The sequence below is a fragment of the Ananas comosus genome, linkage group 7, assembly GCF_001540865.1.
Source record: "Ananas comosus cultivar F153 linkage group 7, ASM154086v1, whole genome shotgun sequence".
In the NCBI taxonomy this organism is placed as follows: Eukaryota; Viridiplantae; Streptophyta; class Magnoliopsida; order Poales; family Bromeliaceae; genus Ananas; species Ananas comosus.
The window spans coordinates 4,311,519-4,330,275 of record NC_033627.1 but is presented as its reverse complement, the minus strand read 5'-3'; the positions used below and the strand labels follow the sequence as shown (position 1 = coordinate 4,330,275).

At 32.8% G+C, this 18,757-nt stretch overlaps 1 protein-coding gene across 1 annotated transcript; it reads right to left on the bottom strand.

The window, feature by feature from the left end:
- LOC109713474 (HIPL1 protein-like) lies at nucleotides 11,213–18,268 on the bottom strand. The gene is made up of 7 exons (XM_020237575.1): nucleotides 18,158–18,268; nucleotides 17,877–18,034; nucleotides 15,971–16,762; nucleotides 15,021–15,237; nucleotides 13,491–13,669; nucleotides 12,312–12,550; nucleotides 11,213–11,849 (listed from the first exon to the last, which is right to left on the bottom strand). Exons 1-7 carry the CDS (start codon nucleotides 18,234–18,236, stop codon nucleotides 11,447–11,449), a joined length of 2,067 nt encoding a protein of 688 aa, XP_020093164.1. The 5' UTR covers nucleotides 18,237–18,268; the 3' UTR covers nucleotides 11,213–11,446.

Genomic DNA, 18,757 nt, shown 5'->3' with positions numbered 1-18,757 from the left:
TCAAGACAAACAGAATAAAAGATTAAATAATAAAATCAAAGTTTTAGAAGAATAAATATTTGATTTAAAATGGTTCACGGTACAATTAAGTTGTGAACATTATCACCAAAAAACATTAAGTGGAAAATTTGAATTTGAATTCAGGGCCCATTATGCAGAAAATTTTAAAACCAATTTTAGTTCTTACTGTTTATGGTTAATTGCATCATTGGTCGCTAACTTATTTTTTTTCTTTTAATTTTTGGCGCCACCCTTTTTTTTTTTTTTTTTTATTAATTTTTGTCGCTACCCTTTTTTTTTTTTTTCGTTAGGGTAAATTACACTTTTAGTCCTCAAACTATGACGAATATAATATTTTGGTCCTCAACTTAATTAGTTGCAATTTTTTATTTGAATTTTCTAAATTATTACAATTAAGTTCCGCAACCCAATTCGGTTAGCTAAATATTAATAAAATTTTAATATAAAAATAATATAACATCTTAATTATTACTGTATTATTCATTATAGTACTTTTACATTATTTGTATATTAATAATTTGTTAATATGTAGCCAACTAACTAAATAAGATTATGAGACTTACGTGCAAAAATTAAGAAAAATTCAAGTAAAAGATTATAAGAAATCATAGTGTGAGGACCAAAGTGTCACCGTCCGAACTAAAAGTGTAACTTATCGTTTTGATTTTTTGATTCCAATTTGTCCAGACAAAGTTCTTATTAATTTTAATCTGATAGGTGATGTGACTAATTTAGTATTGGAATTAATGAAAAAACTTGACTTAAACAAATTGGACCGAAAATTCTGTTGAGTTTTGCAATTGTTGTAAATAATCGTCGACGAATTCTTTAAGCAGTCATCACTGTTTGCATAGGTGTTCGTTTTCAGCATGTAATCTCAACTCATAAACAATTTATGGAGATCTACGTGTTTGCATATTTTTTCTCTTCCAGGTGGTGAATTTGGAATCCAAATTCAATTATTCAGACCTTCGAATTTGCAGCACTTTTAAGCTATTTTGGATCAAAAGTTCTTTGTATTTTTTTTTTATTTTGAATTTGATTGTTTAGTCAGTTATAATTATTTTTAGTTAGATTAAATTTAGAGATATTTTAGATTCTTTTCTATTGGGTACGTTTCTGATATCGTCTATATAAATATGTAGCGCACGATTATTGTAAGCAGTTTTAAATTTGATTAATAATACTTCTTCTTTTTCGAATAATTATCTTCTTCGTATATCTTTTTTTTGTCTTTATGTTTTTTCTCTCTCAACGCAGTTTAAACCTACGTCAATAGGCCACATCAACTCAAATAAGATCCAACCCACTCTCGTAGACTAATGGTTATGATCCAATAGCATTGAGTTAATTTTAGTATTGACTTTTTCAAAATTTTGATGGAAATTTCGATTCTTCGCCAAGAACACTCCAAAAGAGATAATAATTGTACATACGGAGGACAACAATGGGGGTGGTGAGATTAGGCTTGTCGCAATATGGGATACGGAGAAGAGCGAAAGGGGAATAAATGGGGAAGGTTAGGAACCAATAATACAATAAAGGGATAATTGCTTATATACCTTTCAAAAATTTGAAAATATTTTATTTATTTCTTTTTTTTCTTTTCAATATATTCCTTATATGTTTCTTCGTTATTCCAAAATATTCCTACAGTTATCATCCGTTAAGTTAACTTGAGTTAAACGTAAGTTAAATATCTACCAAATTTAAAAAAAATTAAAATACTAATTTTGGCATTAATTTAAGGGCAAATAAAAAATGTTGATGACGGTAGAGAGGTATATTTGAAAAGACCCAAAAGTCAAAATACTTTTTGTGCCTTTCACTTAAGGGCAAATAAAAAAGACGGTGATGGTAGAATGGTATAATTGAAAGGGCAGAATAATAATTTTATACAGATAACAGAGTACGTTAGAACGTAAAAAAGATATTTTCAATATTAGCTTTTTAAGAGCAGTAAATCAGAAAGTCGAAAACTTTTCAGAGATATATAAACAATTGCCCCTACAATAAATTATCAAGGTTAAGGATCTAATCATTGAAAAAAACATGTTAGGGGCCAAAATAAAAGAAAATTGATACTTGTACACCCGAAAAGAGCGGTGCAGATCTTACACCCCCATCTTATGGTTAATAAAAATTCAAATAATTTTTATTAAAAAAAAATCGATGTGGTAAGTAGAGCATTAATCCTTGGGATTAATTAGGTGTAATATGTACAACTAACTTTATGATGTACTCCAAAATTTTAGGCTAAGGCCCTGTTTGGATGGATAGTTAAAAAACTCCATGAAATTTTTATTCTATGGTTTTGGTCTAAATAAAATACGGAATTCTGTAACTACAAAAAAATTCCAAAGCTTCATTTTTAAGCTGTTTGGATACATATCATATNCCACAATATTTTAGTAATATTTAATGTGAGAGATTTTAATTCGATGGTCTAAATGGTCCTATCATGAATAGTATAATAATTACAATAAACGATGATTAATAATAAATCACCATTTTATGAGAGCTACTCTATATTAATTAAACTCTCTCTTCCAAAAGAATTTTAACTTATGCCAAATTAAATAATTTTATTCTAACTTCGGTCAAATGATATGTTCATAAAAAAATCTAATCCAATCTTTTAATTCATTTTGAACAAATATAATTCAACCTAACACGAACCAAGACTAAGTATCCAAAATTATTAATTTTTATCCGCATGAATTTGACGTCACTCATTTTTATCACCATAAATTATAAAGATGACATAGTACGTTTTATATGCATATAATTAATTATACATGGGTGTAGCAAAATTCAATAATTTGTGAGTTATATATGCTATATTTTTTAAAAGATTTCTAATTACTTTTGCTTCCAAACAGACTATAACATGCCTCAGCAGTGGATAAAGCAAACTTTTGAATTTGGACTTTGAATTGAGGAATATTTAAAGATTAACCGAATTATTTTTACCATGTACAAATTATAATAAAAATTTAATATGTCAGTGCATTTTCGGGTAAACTAACACCCTTAAAATAGCATGCAATTGGTGTCTCAAAATCAAGTTTTAACCCATTAAGAAATTCTATAATATTTAAAATAGCTATATAAATATTTAACATTCTATAATATATTGTATGCATTGGCTCTTTAGATGGAATAAGTAATATTTATCGACTTACATTTTAAATTTTAAAAATATTAATCATCAAATATTAAGTGCGGTACCTGGAGTGTATGTATACGCTGGTGCAGGCAATAACTTCTCAGTGTTTAGTAGGGCATGAAACTACATAAATAAGTAGGGTTTATGCCACAACTGGAAATATGGATTGAGAGTTGTTATGATTAATTAAGAAAATGCAATGTAGAATGGTGTCTTATTAATTCAGGGGAGATGAATATATAATTTGGAGTAGTAGGGAACTAGGGTTGGATATAAAGCAGGTGGGAATTGAGATAGGCATTAAACTAACCAAGATCTTGTTTAATTTGGTTGGTGATTGGGGATAATAATTTGGCTATCTATTCTACTGTCCTACCATTAGGATTTAAATGGAACTAAAAACAAATATGTATATTATTAATTGATTAGTAATTATAGTTTAATATCTATCTGCTACTCGCAAAATTGTTGTCTGGACCTGGTTCACTGCATCGAAAAACCGCTCTGTAACTGAGAAAAGCTTTCGTTATAGCAGACTACGAACTCAAAACTTCTTATCCTGATTATCATCAGAGACTTCAGCCATGAGAAAACAGTGTTTTGAATATTTACGATCAATAAATCTATGGAAGGATAATAATATTTAGGGAAAAGTTCATAAAACTCCCCTGTGGTTTCGTAGTTTCTCACTTTGCCCCTCTGTGGTTTAAAATGTATCAATTTGCCCCCCTGTGGTTTCTTTTTTCTCTTTTTCTTATCAATTTTATNAAATTTGAAATTTAAAATCAAAACTAAAATTGAATTTTAAAATTTTAAAATTTGAAATTTAAAATTTTATATTGAAATTTAAAATTTAGAAATTGATACATCTTTAGGAGCCCAAAATGGTGGAATTTTTTTCTTTTGGTTAAAGTGGATTGTAAGTTTACTCTATTTTTTGGAGTATAGTATAACTATACGCCAAAAATTACGTCATTTTTTTGTCTTCCAAACGCTTCATAGGATTATTTTCCCACCGGCGTAGCATAGTTTAACTATGCTACGTTTTTAGAGGTATCCAAACGGGGCCTAATTGTATAAAAAATTTAAAGAAAACTTTCATCTATTTACAAATAGTTATCTAAACTTTAAAAATATATATTTACTATCTAATTTTTAAATTTTTAATTAGATTTTTTATTTTATTTAAAATGACTAACGTTAGGGCCCGTTTGGTTCGAGTTATGTAATATTACAAAGTATCTCGACTTATCCAGGTATCTTAAATTTCGGCGTGAGATTACTACTGATGCTGCATTAGCGCGTTTGGTTTAATGCAATAATGTAATACTAGATTACAGTATTTATACCATTAATACGTTTGGCTCAGTTTATAAAATTTAGCAATCCTAACATAAAAGTATAGTTTTTTCCAAAAATTGCCTTTATTGTGGTCATTTGAATATTATTTTTTGCGGAAATGACGAATGGAGGGAAGGAGATCGTGATGATTATCTGGGAGAACGACGCAATAGAAGATGATAGGTGTTCCGGCGAGAGAGAAAGAAAGAGATAGAAATAGAGAGAGAGAAAGAGAGATAGAGAGACGTGCGAGAGAGAGAGAGCGACAGAAAGCGGCGTGCGAGAGAGAGGGGGAAAGGCGAGAGAGATGAAAATAATACTGTTAATTAGATTTGGGGTTGTTGGAGGGTAAAATTGTTATTTTACATAATATGTAGTATTAACGGGTTTCAGTAATGCAAGATACACGACCCCCCTCCCGTTAATATTTTCGATGTAATCCTGCTCGATTTGTAATGTTATTAATGACTAGATTACATAGCGGATTAACCAAACACAGTTATCCTGGCAGGATTGCCTGTAAGCCTGCCAAGATAACTCGAACCAAACGCACCCTTAGAGTAAACATGTAAGTGAATTAGATGAGTCTTTTCCAAAAAATAATAATATACTAATAAAGTGACCCGCGCTTTGCAGCGGGCAGAAACCCTGATAGTAATTAATAATAATAAAATATTAAATATTCATTTGTATATCTCATATGATACATCTACCGAAAGTATCTCATCGTAGGCGGCAAATATGAACCCGACGATGCCTTCTCCAGCGATTGTGATAGTGACGGCGACGACGATCTCTCCGACCGCGGCGGAAGAAGGAATTAGGCGCACATTAGTGAGAGAGAGAGAGAGGGAGCGGGGGAAGGAGGCGATGGTGTATAGCTAAAGATGAGAGATAGAGAATTGATGAACAAATCGGAGATAAAGAATTGAAAGTTCGGTAGAAGAAGGAAAAGGGGCCATGATGAATAATTGGAGATAGAGAGGCTAGGATCGTAGATAGTAGTAGGACCATTTAAATATACTAATTGAAAGTTTGGTAGTGAAACCATTTACATTAATTGAAAGTATAGTATAGGGAAGGTAGTGGGACCATTAAAATGCACTAATTGAAAGTTTGATTAATGAGACCGTTAAAATGCATATTGAAAATTTAGCGAATATGATGAATAATTAGAGATAGAGAGATTAGGATAGTAGATAGTAGTAGGACCATTTAAATATACTAATTGAAAGTTTGGTAGTAGAGCCATTTACATTAATTGAAAGTATAGTGGAGGGATGGTAGTGGGATCATTTAAATGCACTAATTGAAAGTTTGGTTAATGGACCGTTAAAATACATATTAAAAATTTAGTGATGGAAAGAAGATGAGTCACATGCTAGTGAGGGTGAAGAAAAATTTGCCACGTGGCAACAAATATTGAGGATTCATATAGTTTAATAGATAATAGATAATAGATTTACTTACACGTCCCACAATATTTTAGTAATATTTAATGTGAGAGATTTTAATTCGATGGTCTAAATGGTCCTATCATGAATAGTATAATAATTACAATAAACGATGATTAATAATAAATCACCATTTTATGAGAGCTACTCTATATTAATTAAACTCTCTCTTCCAAAAGAATTTTAACTTATGCCAAATTAAATAATTTTATTCTAACTTCGGTCAAATGATATGTTCATAAAAAAATCTAATCCAATCTTTTAATTCATTTTGAACAAATATAATTCAACCTAACACGAACCAAGATTAAGTATCCAAAATTATTAATTTTTGTCCGCATGAATTTGACGTCACTCATTTTTATCACCATAAATTATACAGATGATATAGTTTTATATGCATATAATTATACATGGGTGTAGCAAAATTCAATAATTTGTGAGTTATATATGCTATATTTTTTAAAAGATTTCTAATTACTTTTGCTTCCAAACAGACTATAACATGCCTCAGCAGTGGATAAAGCAAACTTTTGAATTTGGACTTTGAATTGAGGAATATTTAAAGATTAACCGAATTATTTTTACCATGTACAAATTATAATAAAAATTTAATATGTCAGTGCATTTTTGGGTAAACTAACACCCTTAAAATAGCATGCAATTGATGTCTCAAAATCAAGTTTTAACCCATTAAGAAATTCTATAATATTTAAAATAGCTATATAAATATTTAAAATTCTATAATATATTTTATGCATTGACTCTTTAGATGGAATAAGTAATGTTTATCGACTTACATTTTAAATTTTAAAATATTAATCATCAAATATTAAGTGTGGTGCATGGAATGTATGTGTACACTGGTGCAGGCAATAATTTCTCAATGTTTTTAATAGGGCATGAAACTATATATATACAAATAAGTAGGGTTTATGCCACAACTGGGGAAATATGGATTGAGTTGTTGTGATTAATTAAGAAAATGCAATGTAGAATGGTGTCTTATTAATTCAGGGGAGATGAATATATAATTTGGAGTAGTAGGGAACTAGGGTTGGATATAAAGCAGGTGGGAATTGAGATAGGCATTAAACTAACCAAGATCTTGTTTAATTTGGTTGGTGATTAATTGGGGATCATAATTTGGCTATCTACTGTCCTACCATTAGGATTTAAATGGAACTAAAAACAAATATGTATATTATTAATTGATCAGTAATTATAGTTTAAAATGTATCAATTTGCCCCCCTGTGGTTTCTTTTTTCTCTTTTTCTTTTCAATTTTCTTATTTTTTTTTTCTTAAATCAGTGATAAAGTTAAAATTAAAGGGTACTAAAGTGAATATTTGATAAATCTTGATGGGTATCTGAAGTTTTTTATATATAATTTAATGAAATATTAACGAAAAAGCTACCGAAAAAATAAAAACGAAACAACAGGAGGGCAATTTGATACATTTTAAACCACAGGGGGGCAAAGTAAGAAACTACGAAACCACAGGGGGGTTTTTGAAGTTTTTTCTAATATTTAATCAAAAATACTTTTGCTAAAGTAAATGTAGAATTGAGCTCCTATACTTTCGACAGTGTAATTAGTGCTTGTAGGTCTTAGACCCTTAGATTAAAATACATGCGATTGGAATGATAGTGATCTTTTAGGGTTGAGTGGATAGTTGGTTGAATAATATAATTTAACGGACAAAAATAGTCAAAAGAGTAGATCTAATGGCGGAAAATTTACGAGCACCAACTGTTTGGTGATTTTAAAAGCACCATAGCTGGACTTCATAAATATATTCATCTTACATTGTTTATTGTGACGCAACTCTTTATTAGCTTATTAAATCTCTGCAGTTTTCTACCTGATTTGTTTCCTGAAAAGGCTAGAATTTTTTTTCCGATAAAAATAACTTTTTATGATTTTTTTTTAAAAATTGGTCCATTTGATTTCAAAGAAAATTATTTTGAAATTATTTTGAAATTTTATAAAATTAGTGTTTTTAGAACAAAACGAGTGAAAAATTGGAAAAGAAGATTTTTTTCACTAAAAAAAATAACATTTAAGGACAGTTTTGGTAATTAATAATATTTAAAAGCATTCCAAAATATTTCCACCATCATATTTGAACGTATCAACAAAATGTCGATAAATAAAGAGTCGTTACGTATATACCAACGTTTATATTATACGTTAGTGAAATATTTTTTGATGCTTTAAAAATAATAGTGCAATATATTTATCTCTCAGTAAATTAGTTTAATACAATAAACGATTTATATGCTTTTAAGTATTGATATTTGCTGTATAGTCGGGACGCTTAGGGTTATTTTCCTTAAGCATCGTCAAAAAAGTATTTTTATAATGAGATTTTTTTTTTATAGTGTTCATAGAAAACTGTTTTTGGAAAACTAATTTTTCACGCTTTTTCGAAAGTCAAACAACCCTTTATGGAAGCAAGTAAAGAAACAATAAGAATTTTTAAGGAGAGAGAGAGATGGTTAATTAAGTATGAATGAAAACCTAATCAGGTTGGTCAAAAATGGTACTGATTTTGCCTTAACATATGAAAATGACAGGGGAAATTAGGGGTACTTAAATCATTTAGGTCATATTATGTGCCTAAATTAAGGAAAAAACTAGTTGATCCTACAAAATAATTAATCAAAAGAGTAGTAGTGGATGTGGCTGGTGTTTGTTTGACATTTTGGCTTTGACTTTTAGGAGCTTCTTATGTAAGAACAAAACTGAGAGTCCAAAGAATATGAAGTACACATGAAGCAAATTTTTATTTTCCAACCTTCTGCTTCTGTTGTAAAGAAAAGCTACTAGCAAAATCCTTATAAAATGGATATTAATGATTCTTTGTTTTGACTAGGGTACATTTTTGTTTCATCCAAAGTGAAGAGAGTTAAAGTGATTTTTGACCGTAAATGTTCACTTTTGTTGTTTCGTTCACCATAATTTTACCTTCTCAGGCCTCCAACTTTTTCGTCATTTACTGTCTACTAAACAAAGATTAGAATTGGAGGAACTTCAGTTTTACAGGTATATAAATAAACAGCAGAAGAAAAATAACTTTCATCTGAACAACGAGAGGAGGATGTCTTAGTGTTTTCATGCTCAAGTAATGTTTTGACTAATTTCTTTTTATTTAGTTATTATATCTAATTCTATTTTCTGACATTAAATATAAAAATATTAAAATACCATTTTATTTTATTTTTTGGACTAAATCCCTGGGAGTGGACCACCTCTAAATAAATGTCTTAGTGTTTGCATGCATGTGGAAAATCAAGAGAAAACTACTATTACTTGCAAATATATTACTCAAAATATGAGACATGCATGGAATTTGAAACAACAATTGTTTAGGCTAATGCATGATTGAAAATATTCTATGTTCTTGTTGCAAAGAAGATGGACCAAAAAAATAAATTTAAAACACTATAAAGATAGAGATCAACATGTTTATTAATTTTAAATAATATCATGAAACTACCCAGTCACAGATTCATCATGGTTCTTTTTATTTATAGGTTCTCAATGAGATTAACCATACCCCATATAGAATCTAATTTTATTATTCAACTATTTATTATTGATTCTCCCAATGATTATTAATTTTAGAATTGATCTCGCGTGCAGGAAACAATTATTAGTCAAATAAAACCTCTTCTAGAATGTCACCTAACTCATATGTGAGTTCAAATTTTGTAAGGCTTAATGCTATTTTATATTATATGTATACCTTGTATATGTGATATGCTAATTTTTTATGCATTAGTGGTTCATGTATGTATGTATGTTTGTATTGTCTCAGACGATTTGGTTCTTGGAAATAAGGTCAAAGGAATCAAAAGAAATATTAGAAATAGGTTACATCTGTCTAAGAAAGAGCCATATATTTTTGTTTATTCATCCAATTCTTTCAAACTGATTCATCCAGTTTTCATCTGATTTAGGCTTAGATCTTTCAAATCGATTTTGTTTGATTCTTATACAATTGTATTGGATTCATGCCACTTACTAGTAGACTTAGACCGGAATTTCCAAATCAATTTTGTCTGATTCTCATACAATCGCATTGGATTCATGCCACATATTAGTAGAGCCGGGCACATATTAAGAATATTAATTCCGTGTAATTTTCAATTTTGGCCTATATATAATTCCAGGGCTTCTCTATCTATCAGCTTAAGCTTTTGGGTTGAACTAGAGCCTCTTTATTAGCTACAATTATATTCATGAAGTTCAACCTTATTCAATAACAAGCGCTTTCAAACTTATACAAGGGTTTCACACGTCAGTTTTTCTCTGATGACGTTGGTTTTATATCACGTACTAGTAGCGCCTAACATGTATTGAATGTGATTGTTTTTTTTTTTTTTTTGACGCTACCCGCTTCGTTTATTTCATTTGGAAATAAACTTAGCTACCCGCTTCGTTTATTTCATTCGAAAATAAACTTAGCTAGAAATGTAAATCAACTAGGATTCAAATTTGGAACCTCGGATACCAACCGTCAAGCCTTTTACCACTTACTCTAGGGACGGTTGGTGTCTGAATGTGATTGTTATTTTGCTAGTTATGTTAGATGTGTTTTAGAGTCTTGAACTTGGCCTACTTTATGCTGCACGTCAGGACTCCAGACTTTTGAGACAAGTCAGCTGCTCTGGTATTATGTTAAATAAAGAAAAAAAGAGCGGCCCTCTATGGCTTCATAAATGAATATAAATAGTATAAGATATAAATGAATATAAATAGTATAAGATGCGCGTATATGAGGCAAGCTGTCCCGGCAATAATACCATATAACCCTTTATATATGGTCAAAAATATACAGTACTAAATATATCCTAACATATTACATATATCCTAACAGTAAATAGTGTGAAACCGATAACACTCTAAAAAACTTTTAAGTTACCAGAGAACAGTATTTTTAATAGTTATATTCAACAACCAAACTCTAACACATTATTAAAGATCTTGAACCAACATTGAAATTGTAGCTGGAAACTGGAGACACCTTTACACATTATAAACAAACCAAGATTCTTATTTTCATGCAGAATGAAACTATATATTCTTCCCAAAGTTAACTTATCTGACAAAACTCTCCATAAAACATCCCATAAATCTGTCCAAACTCGCAACATATTTTCTTTTTCAAAGAAAACTACTTTTCCACTCACACAGGCAGTTAAAATTAGCCATAATCAATTCACCAAACTCTCATAAAGATAACCTCATAATGGAAATAAATATGCAAAATTGACAATCTTACACTATCTGATCAAAATCAGGAACAACCCGTGCATCAAACTGCGACAAGAAATTCTCTCACGAGAAACTGATCTGATATTATACAGTATTAATTTTACACAATCTCTAGTGGAAACTGCAACGATGACTTTAGTGGAAATGTTGGCACCAATTTTTGCCTCCGAAGATCACTCAAAAGCGCACACATACTTGAAATAGAAAGAACGCAAAGACGTACACCTTAACTTTCCCTGCTAGATTATGTAACATGGTTGCTGATGATGAAGACGGGCCAGGTGCCGATGGGACATTATTGGTAACTTTCTCCTTTGGACAAGTATAATTGCAGAGGCTCGGTCGAACAACTCTGTACACTCCTTTGCTGGTCAAAACAAAAACATCTTTCCTATTATCTTCACCAAATGAGTATATGTAGCCCAGAGAAGGGAGAGAGCTCCCTGCGACAGAATCACAGGGAATCGGAGAGTTCTTGGAGCAGCTAAAGGGAATCATAGTGCTCGTGTAGTTTCCGCTGCTTTCAGGGGTCTCCGTGCCGGCCCATAAGGCTGTCGCATAGAGATCAGCATACAAGTACCTGATATTCCACATAAAAACATCGAAGTTAGAAACTTAAGTTTGTTTAAATGGTGAAAAAGGCAAAAATAGTATGGAGCTGAGATAGGCCCCTGAATTTTTTAGTTAGTTGGATTTGAAAACCCAAAGTAATGCATCGGTTGATTTCAGAAAATTCCGTTAGGTTTTATCAGAATGTAGTGGTTTTTGTCCAAAAGTTCACAGAATATACTATCAAACGACAAAATAGTCTGTTAAGTTAGAAACTATCAAGTTACAAAGAACATTAATTTCTAACAAATTTTCTGAAATCAACATTTTAGTTATGGGTTCAAAACCCACAAAGAAAACAAAAAAAGAGAAAAAAAAGATAGAACTATTTAGGGACCTACTTTTTAAATGTCCTACAGTTGAGCAGTTTCCATGTGTTTTTGCCAGAAAAAAAAAGGGGCACGAGAACAGTTTGTAGAGAGACAATATATACCTTCCATACATGCATGGATCGGTCAATGACCTATATACATAGCCTCCTGTAATTGATGCTGATCCGAGCTTATTTATCGTCGAGTGATAATAGCCCATGATCGGGAAGATAGGATCTATGGATTTAAGCGATGTATTCCCTCCCGGAGTCCATGGTGGATGATAAAGATTGGGGCCCTCATAAACACGCCATCCGTAGTTTCCACCCTTTGAAATCAGATCAACTTCTTCATATGTTTCCTATGTTTTTACACAAATTACAATCATAAGAGCTGTTAAGAGATTAAACTAGGAATACCTAGTTAACAAGGATTGCTAATGTAAGGAATGATATGAATTCTGCAATAAATAAAATAAGATCTCGGACATTAAAAATAAATCTATAAACTAATGCTGAATAGTGCTGATTGGAAGTTAATTATTGATAATGATTGATATAAGAAAAAACCTTCTTAGATTTACTCTAAAAAGTTGACACAATGTATAATACGACAACATGAGTTATATAGTTCGAAGCAGATAGTGTTGGATAACCTGCTTCGCTAGGTGAACATTCAATGCCACATCTTTTTCCCCCCTGATTTAGCTCCTTTCTAGGAATTTTCATTATTCGTAGGATCTCCAGCTATAAAGTTAAAAGCACAGTTCTCTAGTAGTTTAAGATTTCAGAGAAAAAGGGTTGTTTCACATGATATTAGAGCGAAAGGCTCAAGTTGGTCTTTGAGGCTTCTAGACTCATTCGATTTCCCCCATTTGTTTTGAAGTTCATGTTATGCACAAGGCACAAAAATCCTAATGCACTGAATACAAAAACACCAAATCCGTTCGCCATAACACCATCTTGTCCAGGTACATATTTTACCACGATCCTGAGCTACGTGTAGTTGGTAAGAGATAGCCTGTATCTGCTTAATAGGTCCTCCAGAAAAAAAAAAAAAAAATCGTTTTTCACCTTATGGTTACGCAATATCTTCAAATCAAGGAATGCTCTAGACATGGCTTTTACCTTAAAACCAAGTTCTACGTTCTATCAAAATAATACTCAGCCAGCACCAAGAAGATACTATTAAATTTTTTAGATCTTGATTTCTTTAAGAGCACCGTGTGACGTACTTTTGTATGCTTTAAGGGCAGGTATTTTAGAAATGTGGTACATTCTGAAAGAACCTAGAAATGGTACCTGGCCAACATCTGCACAAAAGAAATAAGAAGGCCTTTCAGAATCAAAACTGCATTTCCATGGATTCCTCAGCCCATACGCCCAAATCTCAGGTTGCAATTCATTATCATCGGCAGATGGATTATCCTTTGGAATAGAATAGTTTCCCCATAAACCAAGGTCATTTATTTCGCTCTGACCTGAAAGACAACTAATGTTAGAAACAAGGCTGGGATAGTGAAATTTATTACCTAGGCAAATTCAGGATCATGTCACCAATTTCCTTTGGGTAAATTGCACTGCTAGTTCCCAACTATTTACCAAGTTTCACTTTCGCCCCCAAAATTAAGTTAGACATTTGAAAAACATAAAATTTTGAAAGTATTTCACAGGTCCTTATTTACTGCCGATGAATAATCACTGCTCGCATGCAGTGCATCCGTACACCACATATTCTTCGACCCTTAATTCCATTTCATATTCCAATAATTCAATTAATACCATCAGTTGAGTTGTGGCCTTTTGTCTTTTGGAAATACAAATATGAGAATGATGGAGGGCCGATAACTTTGTGACAGACAGATGCATCGATGCCGCAGACAGAGGCAATAATGGCTCTCTCTAAGGCAAGGATAAAATGCAGCAGTTCCAAACATTCACGTGCTGAACGTCCAAACTAACAGTTTGGGGGCCAAAGTAAAACTTGACAAAGTTCAGGGACTAGTGCAATTCACCCACTCCATTTTTAGGAGCATACCAAAAATTTAAAGAATCAAATAAAGCGAGCACAGCAAGTCAAGATTATTAAGAGCTGCTTTGGCAATGTCAACGAAAAAGAGAAAGAGAGTTATCAAAGAGCTTAGCTACTGATCAATTTTGATAATATCAAAGATTTATATCCCAAGTAAGATATAATAACAAATATAGATATACTTGTAAGAATAGCTAATGTGGATTTTGAACATCACTGAACAGTTTTCTACTTTGGCAATCGAAGTTCAAAAGATCTATGAAAAATCAAAAAGAGAATGCAACTTAATCATGTCTGAACAGCTGATTTCTTAAATCAAACAGGCGAGTGCCTAACATTTTTACCACCTTAGCTCTAAATTAAGATGATTTAAGCACAGAAGTAATAAGATGTAATAAAGACAAATCTCGAGATCAGACAGCTATTGCAAGGAATAAAAGTAGCCAACAAGTTTTAGAGAAGTAACAAAATGTATTAGCTGAATAAATTACATCAATCATATTTGAAAATTATAGATGATTCATTCCTTTCCATTCTTGCAATTGTACACCAATCACAAACACATGCATGTGGACACATGTAGGAGCTCTGGCACTTCTCTCAGACAGAAAGTATATGGACATTTGACAACCTCCAAGAGACCACAAAATTTTAGTATAAGAGAGTAAGTTGAGATTATTTGTTGCCACTAGGAACTGTGTTATGTATTTTATCAATGTTGTATCTACGAATTATCCGCTCTCCATAAAATGGTATTAGCTTACAGTCTTTGCAAAAGCTATTTTTGTTCAAGGACTTACTTGGGATACTATCAAGGTCCAGTCGTATGATTTTTCCCAGCAACGACTTTTTGTTTTGAGCAAAATTGAAAGGATCACCCTTATTTCCACCATCTCCCGACATAAAGTATAGATATCCATCCGAAGGCCCGAAGAGAATTTGCCCTCCATGGTGAGTTGAATATGGAAGCCCCATAGTGAAAATCCTTCTCACTTCAGATGGGACGGCACTTTCTGCCTAAAACAAATGGGACAAAGAACTATAAGAAAGTTGGCAAACTGAACCTTTTAATTCAAGAACCAGATCAAAATAACAAAAATTATTAAGAAAAACATAGAAGAACAAGAAGGTTAAAATGCAGAAAAAACTCTGAAAAATAGAGCCATTTTTAACTTTTCCTCCTAAATATGAAAACCTGCATGCTTTATCTGCTTAATTTTTAGACTGTTAGCACCTAAGTGGCTTCCTGTCAGATTTTTCATTGAGGAATTGCTCATGTTGAATACAAATATTAGACGACAACATTCACGGCAGCTTAAGCTTCTAGAGACAAGTGGCTGTTTCACATTTTTTAACATGATAATTCTAAACCCCTTCATTTTGTGAGGTCATGGGTTTGATCCCACCTTTAGCATTTAACAGGTTAAATTCCTAAATTATATTCTAATGAATCCCTATCTCTTAAACCTGACACCTCACATGTCAAATCTACGTACCATCATGCACACAAATGGGGTGTTAAATATATTCCATTTCCTATTAGATCGATCTTTTGGATAATAGTCCAAAATTCCTAAAAGATGATCTTTCCGAAAAGTAAAGGGCATGATGGTTATTTTATATTATATTTTAGAACTAAATATGGTAATTATATTTATGGAGCCAAAATTGCAAATGGCACTATTTTCATGGGGGCTTTTGCAGTTTAAAAAGAACATCCTGCACTAAAGCGAAGTATACATATGCGTACCGTGGAAGGCGTTGATGAGGAACTATTAACACTATACTCAGCAACGACACTTTGATACTGGCATGGTTGAGCACCATTATCTGGACTGAGCTTTGTAGGATCACAGCCCACATCAGAGTTACACGAACATCTTCCTGAGCAGCTTGCTGATTGAACCTTATCACAGTTGTACGAAACAAAGAAACGCCCATTTCTTGTATAGTCTGGATGAAACGCCAAACCCATTAGTCCCAACTCAGTATCGAAGTGCACCTCATCTGTTAAATCAAGAAATGGGTTTGCTACATCGATCCCCAGCGCTTCCCCCGATCCTTGTTCAGGAACAGTAGCCAACCAGATCTGGCCAGCTTGGCTAGAGAAAAAGACTCGATTTGATCCGTCGGGATGAGGAATCATGTTAAGGTATGAGCCATTGCTGATCCTCTCAAGACACAAACCTTTAGGAGATGGCAAATTTTCTGTAGTGTTAAATGAAACCGATTTACCATTGAAGCAAACTGATTGATCACTTGATTGGCCTCCAAATGCTGCACAGAAGTCATTCTGTGATTGCCAGAGATCCGTAAGTTTGGTTGGGGAAGTTGGTGGCTTAGCACCTCCTTGTAAAGAAGGCTGAAAGGGAGAATTCAATATAGGTATATCTTTGCAAGTGCCCCAAACTTCTGTACAAAAGTCTCTTGTGGAATCCTTGGACTGGGCGGAGCTTGCAGAAACAGTAGAGTTGCATAATGCAGGAACAGTTCGAAATTTCGGTGCAATTGCAAATAGCTCAGCTGAGAAGGGATCACAGTTCTGCCACATGAAATGAATTTCAGTCTAAAAAGGGAAGACCATGTTCATATTTTAGGTTTTAATAGCTGAAGCTCAAATCGATACATAGATAAACTAGTTCTTTTAAGAAAAATGAAACCCAAATGGCAAGTGAGGATTCCTACTTCACAAAAGAATGAGACATAGTATCTAGTATACCAGCGATGGATTTAGATGAAATCCAAATTAATAGTTCAGCACTTCACCTTTTGTACTTTTGAGAAAGATGAATGGGGTGTATCCTCACTTCCATGAATAAAAGAGGTTACACCACATACGCAGTTCATTAAAAATTAATCAACTTGCAATCTAATCAGAAAGTTAAGAGGGAAGGATTACTTTTAAACATAAATTAAATTGACTTTGTTACATAAAGTCACATGCATTAAGGCCTAGAGGCCGTGCTCGTAAAGGTCAATTAGGTCAAGAAAGCTCAAAAACGGAATGGAAAAGAAAAATAGACCTACTTAAGTTTAGGACTATTCAATCTTTTGGGTAACGAGGCATCAGAACCAATTTTAAACCCCTTCAGTCTGTGAGGTCTCGAATTCGGTCCCCAACTTCATTTAACAGGTTAAATTCCCCCAGTCCCGTACTCACCTATCAATTCCACGTGTCTTTCATACTCATCATGCATATACGTTGGGGGGTTAATGTATATTCTAAGGCATGTTTCCTACTAGATCGATCTTTTGGTTAACAAAGACCACCCACTCAGATGCCCGTGAGCAGTTAAGAAAAACTATGAGATAGGTGAACAAATTTGGGGCCTTAATTCCATATCCTTACTTGATTGGCTCTAGAAAAATAGGAATTAATTTAGCTAGCTAGACTAGATAGATGATGCATTAAAACAATATGGAATTGTGATTTTGTTCAAACATCCCTCCTAAAAGATAATTTCACCACGCCACTAAAACTATGCCACTTATGCAAACGGTAAGATCTACAGCAATCACCCAAAACTAAACCAAAACCATCATTTTTAAAAAAAAAACCCAATTAATCCAAATTTTCTGCTTAAACTATTGGGCGCGCCAAATTTCAACTACAGAACCAACAAGTAATCACCAAGAACTGCATAATAGTTAATTACCGCACAGAGAATGGATTTGACGACGGAGGAGCAAGCGGTATCGGAGATTTTCATCGATTTGAACCGCTTCTCGATCGCGGCGTCGTCCGTGGCGTTGCAGCAGCTGCTGCCATTGTAAGAACAGAAGGTGAGTGGCACCTTCAGTGTCTCAGGTGCCCCTGCTCACCAAAAAGGGTTTTAACAACAACAAAAAACAAAAAAAAGAACACAACCCACATGAGCATAATACTAGGAGAGTAATATGTACAAGAGTAAAAAAGGGAACAAGAGGAGAAACCCACATGAATCTGTGCATAAGGGGAAGGAATAAGAGTTTGGTATGAAGAAAAAGAGGAGGAGGAGGAAAAGAAGAGAACCCATCAACAAAACCCTAGTCCCTAACAATGAAGGCTCTTTTGAGCCCTTACTGAACATGATGATGTGGTATCAAAGAGCAAAGAAATATGGGTTTTATTAAGGTGAGAGTGGGTAGAAGAAGAAGAAGAAGAAGAAGAAGAAGAGCTTTGACTGAAGTGATGAGGAAAACTCACATATAATGTATATAAAATAATAATATAAATACAAGAAGAGAGACTGCTGCTCTCTCAAGTGGTGTCTGCAGAAATGGATAGAAAAAAAAAGGGGAGAGTTGAAGGGGGCCATTAAAATTTGTAGGATCTTTGCTTAATTGCTTTGTTGGTACTTGGTAGTAGTTGGAGGGATGGGTGAGAGAGAAGTGGATCAAATAATAATAATAATAATAATAATAATAATAATAATACTAGAGTGGGGTTTTGAGGACCAAAAAAGGCTGGATGGTGGGAGAGGGCATTGACTTGGTTGGAAAGAGAAACAAAGGGGAGGGGGACTTTTTTGGATGTATAACATGTGTTCATTGCACT